We start from the raw sequence: 17,120 nt of genomic DNA on the forward strand, positions 1-17,120 counted from the left end.
ATCTTGCACCCTGCTGTTATGTGCAGGTTATTTGGAGATCCTTGAAGAGCAGGACTGTCCGGCCTTCGGTCAGTGATTCTGGGTGCATCTCATGCATTAGCAGCTGGTTCATTTGTGCTGCCAGGTCCTCATGGAGTGCAGTTAGCTTCTTTAGCCAGTAGGTGTGACTCATCAGGGCCTGGTGCTGTCCATCTCTTCATATTTGAGACTCTTTCTTGGATGTCTGCCACTGTGATGGTTACTGGATCCTGTTCAGGGCCATTGAGCAGTGTTGACGTGTTGCATCCTTCTCTCATATGGTCTTCCAGTATTGCTCTCCAGTCTTGGTGGGGCTGTTCTCATCGTTCCCCTGCCACTGAGAGTACACCTTGGATGGTTCAGTGGAGAATATATGTAGAGTCACAGGGTGCTGGGTTTGGGGTGAAACCCTCCATGCATGGTGAGGCACTTTCTTGTCTTGATGATTTAAATTTAAAATTTATTTACTGTACACAAGGAAATTACCATTTACATTTTATTTGGGTATCATTGTGCAAGCTGAAACTGTTCTGATACAAAGTTACTATAAGACAGTAACATGTCCCATAGGGCGTAGTTGATATTCACATAAAATATATTTTAAAAAATAAACCCTCATACTAACCCCAGTAGGGGGGGGTTACTGGGGTTAGGTTAATTGGCTAATCTAAATTGCCCATAGGTGTGAATGAGCGCGTGAATGTGAGTGTGAAAGGTTGTCTGTCACTCTGTGTTGGCCCTGCAACAGGCTGGCGACCTGTTCAGGGTGTACCCTGCCTCTCGCCCTGTGACAGCTGGGATAGGCTCCAGCCCCCCCGCGACCCTTAACAGGATGTGCGGAAGCGAATGGATGGATGAAACCCTCATACTATTGTGTTTCATGTTAAAGTCCATGATGTATTTGTATTTTCAAGCTTTAGATTCACCACTTAAAAAAAAGAAATTCTCAATAAGGTCATTGCTTCATTTGATCTAAGGCTTGTTTACCTTTGCTCAACCTCAGCTTTTCATAAATGTCTTAATGTCATAAATGCTGAACACAGGGGTCTCTCGAGAACAAGATGCTCAACTGAAAAGAAACCAATGACGAGCGATGACAGCACCATCTGCTGTGGACTGTTTGTCACTCCCACACAAGATCTGGAGGTTGGGAAGAAGAATTCATATGACTAATCTGGTGTTTCAAAACCAAGTTGAATCTGACAAGCTGCACACCCGTTAGAGCTTTCAGTCATTAAAACAGTCTTAGATAAGACAAAAAAAATTACGATGCTTTATTTAAACGAGCAAAGGAAAATGGCTGTGCAGTGTTGTGCAAAACTGGAATTCAAAAACAAAATTAACAGTCATTAATGAGAATGCATACAAAATAAGGTGTATGTAGCATATTGCATAATGGCTTGTGTGAACTAACAGAAATTAAGCATGTGAGTAATTCAAACTTCAGTGAGTTAGTTACTGCAGCACCACTTTGAAATCTTTAAAGAAAAGGAGAGATGACTTCACTGAACAGAAAGAATTAATCACCTTTTTTAACAAAAAACATATGGTGAGCACTTTGTGTTGGCTTTACACAAGAAAAACCAATAAGATGAACATTGAAGCAGCTTATAAAAATTAAAAAGTGATCAAACAGAGCTCAGATATACATACAGTCATGCACAGTGTTTAAAATGATTTTAAACCATCACGATAACATGGAAATTATTTCAGCAATGATGATCCCAAAAGTTTTCCATCCATCACTTAGTGTCATCTCGAACTGAGTCAGTCAGCCTTCCTCTTGATGCCGAGCAGTTGAGACACACTGTGCAGAGCCCAGAACAGCAGAGAGAGGGAGACAAAGGCCTGGACAAGTCCGACAGAGAGGGTTAGAATCAGAAGGCTCATGTTGATCTACTTTATTCAAAATGACGGCTACGACAGTTTATAAAGACTCTGAATCTGTTAGACTGGACGACTTTTACTCATGTAGCTGGGATCAGCTCCAATCCCCCAACCTGACAGAGGATAAAAGGGGTATATCTAGTGCATGGCTGGAGTCGTATATAATACATATACATATATAAGTTATATATATTCCAGATAAATTACAGTTTCCATTCCAGCACAAACAATTTTAAGAGGGAGTGACAATATATAAAGAGAATATGCACACTTCCTTGGAAGGAGTTGCTAAAGCATAGATTATCTAGATTATGGATACTTAAAATTAAATGTTTTCTTCACTTGGATTATCAGTTGTAGATAAGACGAAAAGTATTTTTGATATATCTTTAAATCTCGCAGTTTCAGTCTCCTACACTTATTATTATATGCTCACTGAAAGTACTATAAGCTATGTATTTGGTAACGCATTTTAATTTACAAAAAAAGATGAAGTGCAGCCTGCAAAAATGCCATGCTGTCACAAGATTAAAAAAAACAAATAAAATAAATAAATAAAGCCACTTGTATTATAACATGAAGTTACTGAAAGAAAACAGTGAGACACCTCAGATGCAACCCGTCTCAGGATGATGCAGAAAGTAGGCTTAGAGGTTAAGAAGGAGGGCCTGATGCTCTCACAGTGGGGTCATGAAGGTCACAGCCATAGGGGACCCTTGCTATTCAGAGAGAAGGAGGAGGGGGGGGGCTTTGCCCGAAACAGCCCTCGCCTCCACCCCTCGCTGCGTTCTGGCCCATAAACTGCATCCTACATTGCAACTCAAGCCAAAACCAGACCTTTGTCCGTCATAGCCAAAAAAGGCTGATAGGAAAAAAAGGCTAAATTGTATCGTGGGCAGGGCAGCTGTTCTCCTCAGAGACACAGAGAGAGGGAGAGGACGAACACCACAGACCCCTCACTACCTGCTCTGAGAACAGCCTCCCCGCTTCCTGCTGAATGAACCACTGGATGAAACAAAGGCAAAGAAGAGACGTACTGAGTGCGGTCAAAGATTCAAACCATATTCACAAACTCCACACTACATTTAATTGGCAGCTATAGTAGTTAGCCACCAGTTACATACAAAACACATGTGCTGACACACTTTTATAGACTAAACACTTTATAGAATATGAAGTAGATAAAAATTACCTGTAGCTTCAATATCTATCAAACATTAAAAGCAAACTTATGCATCAGTAATATCTTTATAAAGCTAACTTTCAGTTGAATTATTTACTCTGCAGAATTTTTAATGCTTAGTCATTTTATGTAAGAATCAAAATCTATTCATTATTACATGACTCAGAATATCACTAAAATTCTTATACATAATAACCATGAAAATATAAAAGTATTTATGAAGTTAAATATTTATAACTGAGCAACAGTTATTTCATATCTCCATACTTCTACTGCTAATATACAAGGAGAACAAGGGACAGTATAACCTTCAATTAGCACAGCTGATATCTGCATTTTACTGCCAACATTATTAAATTAACCTCATTAAAAATGTGCTAATCTTTCCACCTTAATTATAATAGCTGTGTTTGTAAACTCAAATAAGGGCAGGAAAACGTGCATAATACTGCAATGAAAAGGGCCTTAACAAAGGCTTGTTTTATTTAATGTGATCTGAGCAGACCTCCTGAGATATACAAACATGGAGCAACAGGACTTGCGTGGTGCTGTGTGGTGAGGTTAACCAATCAGGACCAAAAACTTTCTGGTAGGTTGCAAGAAAAATATTTTCTGATAAGAGCAGTTCAGCAAAGAAAGTAAATTTGCTGAAATAAATCTGCGCTGTAAAAGAACTGCTAAAGTGTTGTGTTAAAAAAATAAACCAGCACTAAATGAGAATACTGGGAATTTTATCAGTTGGATTTGGTGTATTTTTGAGGGTAGTGTAGAAGCATCCAATGTTAACCTTCACTAATCTGCCTCTGCAAATTACTGGATAGAAGCATTTTAAACTCCCAGAAGGAAAAAACAGATGGAAGTTTACAAAACAGGCAAAGCTGCATCGTGTCCGTCTCAGATGGATTGAGATCGAGAGCAGAGCGCAGGACTGGCAGAACCTCGCAAATCACATCTCACTCAAACTAAAGACCGAAGCATGACAGAGGTTTCTATCAAAGCCGCATGTCGAGGGCACCCATTTCCCCCCCGTTCCCATCTCTCTTTATTCGAGCCACTATGCTACATTTTAATGGAGTCTGAAGGAAATCCATGTGGGACAGATTACATAGTAGAAGGAAGCAGGTTTGATCATCTACAAATAAGCACTACGGCCAGACAGCACTGGCTCCCAAAGTAGACGTCTCAGCAGATCGACTCACACTCACTTAGTTTTGGACAGAAGGCACTTAGTTAAGGGCAGTGATTCAAGGAGCCACTGACATGTGGGCAGGCTTTGTCTTGTTTCTCTGTTTACCTTAATGCCAGTCTGCTCACACACGTTACTGCTGTACACCAAGTGTCTTACACAAAAGCACCTCAGTTACTTCAAGTTGCCAGTTTATTAGAAACCAAAAAATACAGTCTAGTCTAATACACTGTGTATCACAGTAGCAACGTTCCAAACTGTTTTTATAAGGATGTATTTTACAGGCTGGTGGAGATCAACTGTCCTGTTACACACTGACATTTATTTTTGTTTACCTAATTTATATCAGTGATAACAGGATAAATAACAAATGCATCTCTTTAAAGTGTAACTGCTTTCCTTGAAGAACAGTATTCATCCAGTGATGCCACTTTATCAGGCTGTACACCCGCCGACGTGCCTGTAGTTATTCTGCCCGATTCAGGCTTATGATCTCTAAAAAATGCCTCAAGAAAATTTAGTCAAATTAAGCGGTCAGTTTGCTTGGACTCAGGGATGAAATATTTTCCTGATGATTAGAATTTGGGGGTCACACGTTAAAGGTCGCGGTGACCTCACAAAACCTTTTTTTTTTTTTTTGGCCACAGCTTAAAAATTCATTAGCTAAAATGAGGATGAAGTGAAGAAATGATGCAAAAAGTCAAATTTGGAGTCAGAGACAAGGACATAGACTACAACATTAAATATATTTCTATATTACAAGATTACATATCAATTCCTTAATATTTAAAGCTATATAAAGACTACATGACTACATCTACATTTAATTGCAATTAAACAACCTCTAATAAAACACCACCTTTATTTAACCAGGTAAAATCTCATTGAGATTAAAATCTCTTTAGCTAGCTAATTAACTGTGTGTTTAAAAAAAATGGAGTTTTATTCTAAGTAAACAATAATTAGTACCTTTTATACACACATTTTTAGTTCTTCAGTCATAGTGAAAGTCACTGATGATTCAAGATTAGCCATTCCCACACAATTATCTCTATCTGGCCCTGAGAACCTCCCTCATCCAACTCCACATAGAGCTGGGTCATTCTGGATGCTGCTGACAGATATTAAGCATGAAGGAGACATTAGCCACCCCAGGGTGCGCCTTAGTGTCCTCTAACAATAACAGTAACAACCTTCCAGCCTTCAGCGGGTTAACATGGCAGAGTCTTTCTGTTCTCCAATGCAGCTGCACTCGTGATTGAAATGAAAACAAGGCAGAATGGCTGCTGTCAGACATGTGATATATGACCTGTAATGGGATGTTTCCAGAGCTCCCGCTCCATATGGCTGAGCAGAGTCCACCAGAACCGGACTGAACTGCATCGGAAAATAATTCTGAGCTTTTTGTTTGAAACTGCCTGCGTGGGTGTAGCGTGCTGAATCGGGACTTTGCTGAACCGGTGAAAATAAACTATTAAAAAAATGTATTTTTGTTAATAGTCCAAACAGTGTGTGAATAAAGATTTAAGCAGAATGCAAACTTTAGCTTCACTGCATTTTCCTCAGTTTGTCCTTATAAGAATTTGGCTGTTTTTAAGATTATACAGCAGCTCTGTTCTGTTTGGCATTATTCATTAGTCGATAGATCCACAGATACAGGTGTCCTCAGACCTCCGTCCAGGTGTAAGTTGATGGGTTCGTGCGGTATTAAAAAATCATTAAAATGAGTTTCCAGCTGACATGAACGCCAACTAAGGTCAAAAAAACATCTTGGAAAAATCAAAGAAAATGTTGCCACATTCTTGACTTCACACACAAAACACTGAAGGAGAAATTAAGTTTTGGGCATTTTGGCAGGAAAGATTTGATAAATGGTGTAAATTAATGTACTGCAGTTTTTACTTTTAGATTTTACACACACACACACACACACACACACACACACACACACACACACACACACACACACACACACACACACACACACACACACACACACACACACACACATCTGTTGATGACTGACTACATGCTGTAGGACGATACAAAACATCAGTAACCTGATCTTTCGAATTACATGATTTCATGGAGTAAGAATAACTGGGTGGAGGTTTATAAAATATGATTAGTACAACTAATTAAAATGCCAAACAAGTGTGCCTTCATCATTTTTCCTGTTTTCCTTTTTAACTCCTTGTTTCAGATCCACTTACTTCCAGTCACGTGTTTTGCACCAGTGTTTACATCCATTTTGTCATCTTTGTGTTATCTTCTGATTTTTTTTTTTTTAAGCCAAACCTTTTCTAACTGTAACCTCCTGGATCTACATTGTGCATTTGAGCCTCGTGTTACAGTTAGCATCTGCCACTACAACTGAAATAATGGTTATATTCAAAGTAGTAACAAATCAGAAATAGTTACACAATTACACAGGCTATGCTGCATTATAATTACTTTTACTTTTAATACCATTACATTTTTTCTAATAATATTTGCATAAATTTTATATGGCTTTAATGTGAAACAGTATTTTATAATTGTAGTACTGCATTTACTATGTACGTACTTGCACTGGATGATAGCTGAAGTTTGAAAACTATCAAGCAAATATGAATTTATCAAAAGTAAAATAATGCAAGTTAACTAATCTCCATTTGGACACACACATCATATACGTCCCACACAAGTACACCTGCACATATACAGATAAAACATGTGTACTAAGACACACACACACACACACACACACACACACACACACACACACACACACACACACACACACACACACACACACACACACACACACACACACACACACAGAGGACTTCCTGTCTGTTCATTATGAGCAGATATACAGTCTCTGTGCTCAGGCTGTTTGAGCAGACTCAGGAAGGATACGCTGAGCAGTTTAACGTCCCACCAGAGGACGAGTGTAGTGCCTACTCTGTAGCGCTGCCATGAGAAATATCGCCATTACACTCCCACGCACACACATAATACAGCCAGACAAAACACATGTGAAACAGTAGTGGCTGCACAGTGAAAGTGTAGCAAAACACAAAGTGGCCCGATGATATGCTAGTTTAGAGTGATACAGTTGTTTAGAAGTTTTTCACATCTGGTAGTTACAGTCATCTACCATGTGTCTCTTCCGAAGGTCACGTGTAGGGTCAGCTACAATTCATCCAGACCACTATGCCTCATTGAAAACATACGAGAAAGCCCAGAGGACACCAGCTTTCATATCTCTTCAGAGCACTTCAGAGTCCAGCAGCTTGGCACCACTTCAGCCTCAATAAGAGAAGAAAAGTCATCACCTCAGTATTAAGCGCAGTTCCCTGGGTGGCCAGATTGGCTGGTTAATTGCTGAACAGCACATCAGCCAGTGGGAATATAGAAGGCAGGGTATTTGGCAAAATTCCAGAAAAGGGAATGAAAGCAGAAACACAAAGTGTACAGAGCAGACAAGAGGTTATGCTCTTGCAAAATGAAGCCCCTGTTTGTATTTTCATGGAGCCAAGAGAAGATGCCAGAGTCCACTGTGAATTAGCTCAATGCATTCTTCTGAAAAGAAGTACTGATGAATGAGTCTCCAAGGGCCTCTAAGACATGTATCTTTACCCAGACTCCTTTAATCCACCCACTGATATTTATAAAAATTAAAAACAGTCTCTGGTGTACATTCCTACTGTGGCGTTTGATGCCAAGTGCATCTCTGCTGGCTTGAGCCAAGCAACTGGTCTGACTGCTCTACAAAGACCTACTGCCCAGTTTCTTTAACTATAGCAATCTGAAACACAATCAGATCTTCACTATAAAGAACAGCAGCAAAGATAACACTAAAGAATTTGGCAGCAACATGAATGAGAAGGCAGACAATGCTACCACGAGGCAGTCAGTGACCATCTCTGTGCGGATAATTTGTTCTTTCATAAGCAAAATAAGTCTGTCATCAGAGAACGAGTATTCGAGTGTTTGCAAGTGAAGTAACAGTCTCAGAGACAGCTTCAAGGTCAGGTAAGACTTGAGCTTTACAGAGCAGGATCTGTCCAACAAAAACTAAGAAGGGTTTATATGTATGTAAGTGATCCTATTATGGCCACTGACGAGGCTTTGAGAAAACATTAGATGGATCGCTCAGGTCCTGTGTCAGGTCTTTCCTGGATTTGTTCCCCATTTCTTAAGGACACGTCTTTCTGAAACTGTCCATCTGCTGCAGATAGTGGGATTTCTGTTTTTTTTTTTAAAGGCCCTGCCACTTCTTTTGTCCTCCATTTGTCCCGTTTCCTCAGCATTTCCAAGGACCCATTGCACACCATGCTGAGATATGCCAAGTTTTAATCTAAATAAGTCTTCAGGAATCACCTTGTTAGTGCAAAAACTGTCAAACTGATACTCAGCTAAAGAAATGGCAACAGATTGTGCTTTTGCAACAGGCGGCTAATAACAAAGTGCCTTATGATGCAACTTGAAATTGGTTCTTTGCTAAGTTGTCTGTTATGTGTAGACAACACCGATTCACCTTTGTATGCTTGAATGATTAGATCAGAGTTCAGTGCCCCCCCCCCCCCCCCCCCCCCCCCCCAAAAAAAAACAAAAAACAAACAAACAAACTAAAAACTAACAAAAAATAAATAAATTCCTCTGAAAATGGTCAGGTACAAGGACCGGACTATTTGCAATTTGTATACTTGTATATTGTCTTATAGTTTTTATACTTATTTGTTTTTTTCTGTAAGCACGAAGTACCGCAGCAATTTCCTAATGCTGTGAACCTGTTCACCCATATGGCAATAAAAACCTTCTGATTCTGATTCTGATTCTGATTCTGAACTGAGTGAAAAACTTCAGAAAACCTGATGAACTATTGTTCAAGAGCACTTAAAAAATATACAATAAAGTTTGAAAGTGTGGCTCCTTGGAAGCAAAATACAAAGAAATGAGAAGGTGGAACAAGACTTTCGCACAGTACTGCAGGTAAAGTGACAGGTAAGCCGCGGGGTTGTGGTTACTATAAACCACTTATCAACAAGAAGCTGCACACAGTCAGCATGCCTGTGCACTGCAATGTGTCACATTTTGAGTTGCCAAAGCCAGGTCCCTATGTCAATTATCCGACTGTAAAAATGCAGGTGCATGCTTGAATGTGCAGACCCCAACATGGGAAACATGTGGTGGACCCTAAAATGTGGAGTGAGGATTTGGCCTAAGTGGTAGAGTCGGGCTCAAAGTTTGAAAGCTCCACATGAAGCTCCAGGAAGAAAATACTCTGCGTTGTCAAACAGATCACAGACCTCCTTATTATACCTTGTTAAATGCCAATGTAGAAAATGTTGATTGCGCCATAGTTCATGTAGTTTGTTTTGTGACAGGACGGCAGAAAATGTGCTTATTGTGGTTATTTCTCCGATAGCAGCCACTCAAATTTTTACAGCCTCAGATTTGAAGACTTTCCAAACTTGGAACCCCCCACTGCTCCCAAATCCTGGCAGGAGGAGACATTTTCCAGCTCACTTCAGGCAAAATGCTGTAGCTTGAACTACTGAGGAAAAAAAGCATCACGAAGAATCACATTTTACTACAATATCAGACGTGTGATTGTTAGCCAGTAAGCCAACGAGCGTAGCCACGACAGAGAGATTAATAAACTGAGCGCTGAGTGATGAAAGCTTGCACTGTGATAAAGATAGCTAAATTAATATGCTAAGCCTTCATTCAGCATTATTGATACATTTTACAATATAAAACTTTAATTTATATTTGAACTTTAAACCTTTATAATTTGTAATGTTTTGAATTTGTGAGCAGAAGTCGTTGGAAACTGGCGTTAAGTTTCTCTGAAATCTGCCTTTTTTAAAACAGGCAGAAACCACAAATACACATCAGAAGAGCTTTTGTCAGCTTCAGTGAGGCTCACACGCTAGCTCGGAAGCTACATCACAAGCTGAATCACCCATGAATTAAAGCACAAATAGGAATACAAATTTAAAAGAAAGCCACTGCAGGCCACAAAACCTGATACCACACAAGCCAAACTAAATACTGCTAGAACTCTCCCAAAGGCCCACTTTCTGTTAGATTTCCATAACTTTACCTGGCAAGTGGTTTGACAACATAAACCAAGTGGTTACTCTTTGACGGGCATGATCCCCTGCACATTGAGTGATAATATTTCACACTGCGTATGCTCGACCACCCCGCTGTTTACTCCGACGGAACAGTCCTACCCAGCATTTCTCTTTCAAATCCCTCCATTTTCTCCCTGGGAGGAGATTTCCTTTCCTTTTCCATTCCTGCAAGCTCTCAGATGATGTCATGCTCGCCGAGTTTCCACAGCCCCAAACAAGCCTGTTAACCTCAGCACTGCCTCCTGCCACCGCACATTCCTGCTTTTAAGAAAGAAAGAAAAAAAAAAAAAGGCCGCTAACCCCTCGCACCTGAGTTTTGTCCAGTGGAAACGACACACTCTGATAACGGTGACCTCTCACCGTCTGCTGCCTTATCTGCTCACTCATGGCTCGGACGGCGGGAAAGACAGGGTGTGATTTGTAATTTTTAAAGACAAGTATGGCGATTTGTTGAAGATAAAGCCAGTGTGGGCTGAGGTGCAGCCTTTGTGTTTGACATGAACTTAAAAATATTGTTGTGACCTTTTCATTTGGCTGTGGAGCGTTTTATCTGCCCGTTTAGTCTGACAGAAAAAGGCTTCGGGAGGTCGGAAAACGGCGTCAGCACGGAGATGAAAAGACTGAAAACCTAAATAGCATTTTTTATATGTATACGTTTTGGAATCAAAGTGATTACACAGATTTAGCTTTGCTTCAAGTGTCAAACCGCATGAGCTAATAAACCACTTAAATTCTTTTATTACAAGGAAACATTTCAGTCACTGTAAAAGAAAAACAAAGTAGACTATGATAAAAAAAAATCTGGTTATTTTTGTATAATTATAGCTGGATGCCTTTTTAAAATTTCATATCTATAAAAGAAGAAAAAGGTTCCCCCCTCCCCCTTCGTGTGAAATTTAACCCTGCAAGCTACAACAGTCTCAGTGTCTGAGATACTCTCTGTTAGCCAAAGACAGGTGAATTTTTATGAGCTCTCCTATTAAATTGTTGTTAGCTGCATAATTACTCTGGAGTGTCTGTGATCTGCTCGGTGGGACGACACAGCATAAAACCATGTGTTACATCACTCCACGAGAGCCCCCCGACTATGCACACAGAAATACAGTACACGCATATATGCAGGGTGTATTTAAAAAAAAAAAAGATATAATAATGAGGTGAAACAGAGGACAAAAAATTTGAGACTCATTTGAGTTCCATGCATGATCTTGTCTTATTTAGTTGATCCTGTTAAAAACAACCAATCATTTCATTCAACTTATTTTCAATTATTTATTTTCAGTTACATCTCTTTACATGCAACAGTTTGCTGTGTTTATGACGTGTATGTATGTATGTATGTATGTATGGATGTATGGATGGATGGATGGATGGATGGAGTTGGTGTGACCAAAAAACCCAGACTATTGTGCTGTGAGCGCACATACAACGGCACACAACATGGATAAGGTTGTTTGTGGCCAATGTCCTAAGTCAGACATCTCAAGAACTTTGTACTGACAGTCGCACCTCGAGGGACAAATTCACAAAAACAAAAATAAAGTCACAGTAACCCGTCTGTTATAATCAATAGGATATTTTCCTCTAACCAAATTTATGCATCACCTGGGTCTGCTCAGGATTTTGTACATCGTTTATTCAGGAGTTTTCTTAAATAACTGTCACAGATTTATTACTAAACCTAAATGACTAACAAAAGTGTATAGCCACAACACAACGAGCTTTATTATTTAGATGTTCTTGTGTAGCTGTTTTACAGTTACCTGTTATGCATGTAAATCTAATAATTTAACCAACATTGACATATAAATGATTAATTAAACTCAGCATGTTTTGCATAATTACTGCAACCTTAAATGTTGACTGTAATTTAAACTCCTTCTCTCGTGTGTGTGTGTGTGTACCAGATAGTCAAAGTGTGTTTATTAGCTGCAAAATATCCAGTAAGCACATACCTTGTTAATGTTTTATTTAAATTACATGAATAAAAGGAAATTAAAACTACCACGACACACACACACAAATACAAATAAAAGCGACGCGCACAGAGAGCTAAAACCGCCACCAGCCCGGGTTCACACACACTGTTACCAGCTTCGCCTCGTCTGAAGCGGCGAGGCCTTCATGTGAGCCGCGCAGACGTGGGTTTGGGCGGGCGAGTGGGCGGCTGGGAGCAAGAGGCAGCCCTGGTTTACAGGTCAAGCCTGCAGCTTTACAAGGGAAATCTCCAGAGCCACTATAAATACCACTGTGAGCTTTAAGGGTGCAGTATATCACATCACTGGTTTTGAAGGACCACAAACCAACCTAGTTTTTTTTTTTCTTGGTACTTCCCCCTCCCGTTCTCTCAACTGTACAGTGAGCCTGAGGACAATTAAATGTGAATTTCCCCCTTTACATTTCGAGTGACTGTTAATTGATTGGCTCGACTTCAAAACAAGCCCCCCCCCCCCCCCCCCCCCCCCCCCCCCCCCCCCCCCCCCCCGTAACAAAGAGCTTGCCGTTCCCCTCACGCGTCAGACCCATATATCACTGAAGTACCTTAAAGTCTGGGGGTGGTTCAACCATACTCCCCTTTGCTGTAGTTCTGAACAAAGGGCACAAACATGTCAGGAACCATTTCAAGTAAATTGTGAGGCTTTTCAATGAGCCCCACCTGCAAGCAAGACATTTATTCAGCTCAAACTGATGCACTGTGACTTGAAATGAGGCCTAATGATTTGCTTAAGGAAACGGCCGCATAAAACTTACAGCCCTGTCAAAGTGACACAGCCGTGCAGCATGTGCAGCATAAATCACCATGTTTCTTTGCTCTCGAGGCGATTGGTTATGCGCTTCATTTTAGAAGAATTATTATTCATTCAGTTTTATTTCATTTTATGGTGAGAAAGAGAAAAAGGCTGGAAAGCCTTGGGTTGTCATTTGAACACCTGAGCAGCACAGATGTGCAGTCAGAGGACATAAAAGCAGCGATTGCAGATCTCACGTGCAAATCTCATCAGCCAGCGCTAGTTAGCAGCAGACGACGTTAATTGGTTCCAGAAGTGTTGCTCTCATTCACACTAGCTGAGACGGCAAGCAGTGAGCGGAGGCAGAAAGAGGGAGGAGGGAAAAAAAAAAAAAGGCTGTTGGGGCAAGGGAGGGCAAGTAATGAGAGGTCAGCCGCCTTACAGTTGAGCTGCCAGAGCCAGAAAGGCACGCCAATTTTATGGTCAATTGGGCGACGCATCTGGACTCATAGATCACAGGGCTGCGAGGCTGGACTTAGCACCCAGCTCACACACATTTCACACACACAAAACAGACCACACAACACACACAATTACAGGCAAACAGGCTACACACACATAAACCAGAAAAACATGACACACATACGCACTTAATACCAGCACTTCATATTTTCTCCTGACAATGATTTCATTAAGTCCGGATTTCTGTGTGCTATACTGTAAACCATTGTCATCTTATTAAGACATATAAAATATATTTGTATGTTTCCAGAATTTGCTATACTGGAATATAGCTGGAATTAGGCTTTCAGTATATCACCAGACTGTGATGCTAAATAAAATGAGTTTCAACATGCACACAGCTAGAAAACAGGATTTATTACCACAAGAGAAAGCAATTAGTAAGTAGCCCTAGATACACATGCTTATGCAATGATTCACTGTATACCCACTCTTAATTCTACGCCCTAATAGCTGACTAATTAGGTGTTGTTGGTTGGACTTTGTGTTTAGACAGTTTCAATGTTGCATATAATGTATTTTGGACAAAAACTGGTTCTCGTTTTCATGCTAAACTATACTTTGATGGAGGGGATTACAGACGCGGCCAAGCACTGTATCAAGCCAAATGAGTAAAGGATTTCCACCACATGCAATTATGGTACTTTAAAAAATTATATGAAATAGTTTTTGGAAATTATTCAGAAGGTCATCACATTGATATCTTGTGACTATCAAAATTACTGCTGGAAGGTACAGTATAAGATCGACTGGGTGCAGGACAGTTAAAAATCCTAAATACAGTAAAAGGTCACGTGATATGACTGAAAGCTCCAGAACAGCTACTAACCTGAGGTTAGTTTGTTTTGTCAACTGCTGTTTCCATGATCTTTGAACCTTGACTGTTGAGCCAAAAGAAACATAGTAGTACAAACAGCTACAATTTCCTGATGAATGAGCAAAATCAGACGGCGGATGAACAACATGCCATGTGATGAAAACCTCACACACACCAAAAAAACCTTAAGATTTTTAGCCAAATTTTCTCTGCCAACAGTGCTGCACGTTTAGCCACAAGGCCATCACATTTAGCTGATCTGGGCATTTGATTAATAAATCATACCTTTTGTTTTAACTGGTGACCACTGATATCCGCAGCTGAGGGAAAAAAAAAACTTCACTGTTTCTAATTAATGTTAGAGTTCGCCAAACTACAAAATTAAACTTGCATGTAAACATTTCATCAAGGACTGACAAACACCCATGTAAGTCATAATTTTTAGTCAAGGAGTTAGTAGCTAAGAGAAGAAGCTGTTAAAAATCCAACAGTGTCATAATTATATCACCAAAAGTATTCACAATAATGATATGACAATATCAATGGAAGATTTTTTTTTTTAATTATTGCACTGCTTCATTGATTAATAAACTAAATAAGAGTAAACACCATTGCCATGAATGTATGATCACCATAGTAGAAAAAGCAAAACATCCAGAAAGACTGGCATTCGTTGATAATTAATTCTAATAAAAGAAACGGCTAAAGAAAAAGATTTTAATGTGTCTTTAAAATATGCAGTATGCAATTTCTAAAGTTAAAACAGAGCAGAAACTGCAGTGACTCGACAAACCAGCCACAAACTACAGACATCCACGAATCAGGATGCACAGTAGCTCAATTTAACACAGCAGCTAGCGTTGCCTCAAAGACTTGGAAAGCAGGGAGAAGCACAAAGCGGCCGATAACAAATTGCTAATTAAATATGTAAGTACTCAAAACGTCACCAGTCTTCAGAATTTAATTAATGCCAACATAAATGCACCTGTGCGAGTGACTCAGTCTAACACAGCCGGTTTGTTGAGGTTGCCACAGCGACAGAAAAGTGTTTACCATTAGCAATAGCCAGCCATAAAATGTGCAGATAAGCTGAAACTGTAATGCTGTGCTTATTGAGATGGAAGAGAGTGGGTCTAACCATGGCTATACCGGATAGTGGGCTGGATTGTTTCTGGTGTTAAATGCACAGTTTTCACATGATCTCAAGTTTGTATTTTTAACCACCACAGTTATTACTGGGGTTAATTACCTGATTGTATTTTTTGCTTATGCACCAAATGACAGTTCAGAGTACCCAGCCTTCATGGAGTCACTGGTTGGGGTGCTCAAGGGTTCTCTGTCTGGTGACTGTTATCCTACTGGGAGACTTCAACGCTCACATGGGCAATGACATTTAGACCTGGGAAGACCGGCCTGCCTGATCTGGACCAAAGTAGTGTTCTGTTATTGGACTTCTGTGAAAATCACTGTCTGTAACAAATAGCATGTTCACCCCTAGTGACACAGAAAGCTCACCTGACACCCCCGCACTCACTACCGCCGCCACCCCCCTGACAGAGCAGAATGCACCTACCCAGGAGGGCTGGATGCAGGGGTCAGGCCCCAGGGTTACGCAATGCGGGCCAGCACAGCTCATGGAGGCAGAAGATGAAGGGAGAAGGAGAAGTTCCCACACATCCAAGCCCCAAACCAAGCCATGCAAGCTAAGGAGGGGAGGGGGAGGCACGGTGCTTAGACAAGGGGCTGGAAAGAAATGCCTTATATATGCCTACCTATTTCAGGCAACTATCCCAAAACCCCACAAAGATGAGCTGGCAGGATCCACTAGTCTCCACCCATACCCTGGTTGCACTGACCCCCAAATCCAGCAGCAAGTTCCTTAAAGCACCAAATGTTGTAGGGCTGTCCTGCTTGACGTCCCTGCAACACTGCGTGGAGATGTGGGACGTGCTTCTGGATTAGCAGACTAGGGTGGTGGTTCCCATCTTTAAGAAGGAGCACACCCTCTGGTTCCCCAATGATAGGGGGATCACACTCCTTAGCTTACCTGGGAAGGTCTACACCAGGGTACTGGAAAGGAGAGTTTGTCTATTAGTCAAACCTTGGACGCAGGAGGAACAATGCAGGTTTTGTCGTGGTTACAGAACGCTGGAGCAGCTCTTTATCCTCTCAAAGATATTCAAGAGCGTATGGGAGTTTGCCCATCCAGTTTTGTGGACTTACAGAAGGCATTTGACCACATCACTCGAGGTATCCTGTGGGAGGTGCTGTGGGAGCATGGCCCATTGTTACAGGGCATTCAGACCCTATACACCTGCAGCAAGAGCTTGGTCCACATGGCCGGCAATAAGTTGGAATCATTCCTGGTGGGTGTTGGACTCTGCCAGGGCTGCCCCTTGTCACTGATTCTGCTCATAATTTTTATGGATAAAATTTCTAGGTGGAACCAAGTAGTGAAGGGCTTCCACTTTGGTTACCTCAGAATCTCATCTCTGCTTTTTACAGATGATGTGGTCCTGTTGGCTTTATCAGGCGGTGGCCGTAAGCTCACACTGGAGCGGCTCGTAGCAAAGTGTGACGTGGCAAGATTGAGAATTAGCACCTCCAAGTCTGAGGCCATGGTCCTCGGGTAGCGTGCCTACTCTGG

The 17,120-nt window shown here is 40.8% G+C and overlaps 1 protein-coding gene across 2 annotated transcripts in view; it reads right to left on the minus strand.

Annotated features, from left to right (window-relative positions):
* Nucleotides 1-965: 965 nt before the first annotated feature.
* agmo (alkylglycerol monooxygenase) overlaps nucleotides 966-17,120 on the minus strand; it is a 65,180-nt gene continuing 49,025 nt past the window's right edge. The window contains exon 13 of one of the 2 annotated variants that reach the window (XM_030750374.1): nucleotides 966-1,866. In XM_030750374.1, coding sequence (XP_030606234.1) covers nucleotides 1,786-1,866 — 81 coding nt within the window. In that variant the 3' untranslated portion in view covers nucleotides 966-1,785. The remainder of the gene's footprint in view (nucleotides 1,867-17,120) is intronic. The other variant, XM_030750372.1, reaches the window with a different exon arrangement.

Source organism: Archocentrus centrarchus, chromosome 16 (assembly GCF_007364275.1).
Source record: "Archocentrus centrarchus isolate MPI-CPG fArcCen1 chromosome 16, fArcCen1, whole genome shotgun sequence".
In the NCBI taxonomy this organism is placed as follows: domain Eukaryota; kingdom Metazoa; phylum Chordata; class Actinopteri; order Cichliformes; family Cichlidae; genus Archocentrus; species Archocentrus centrarchus.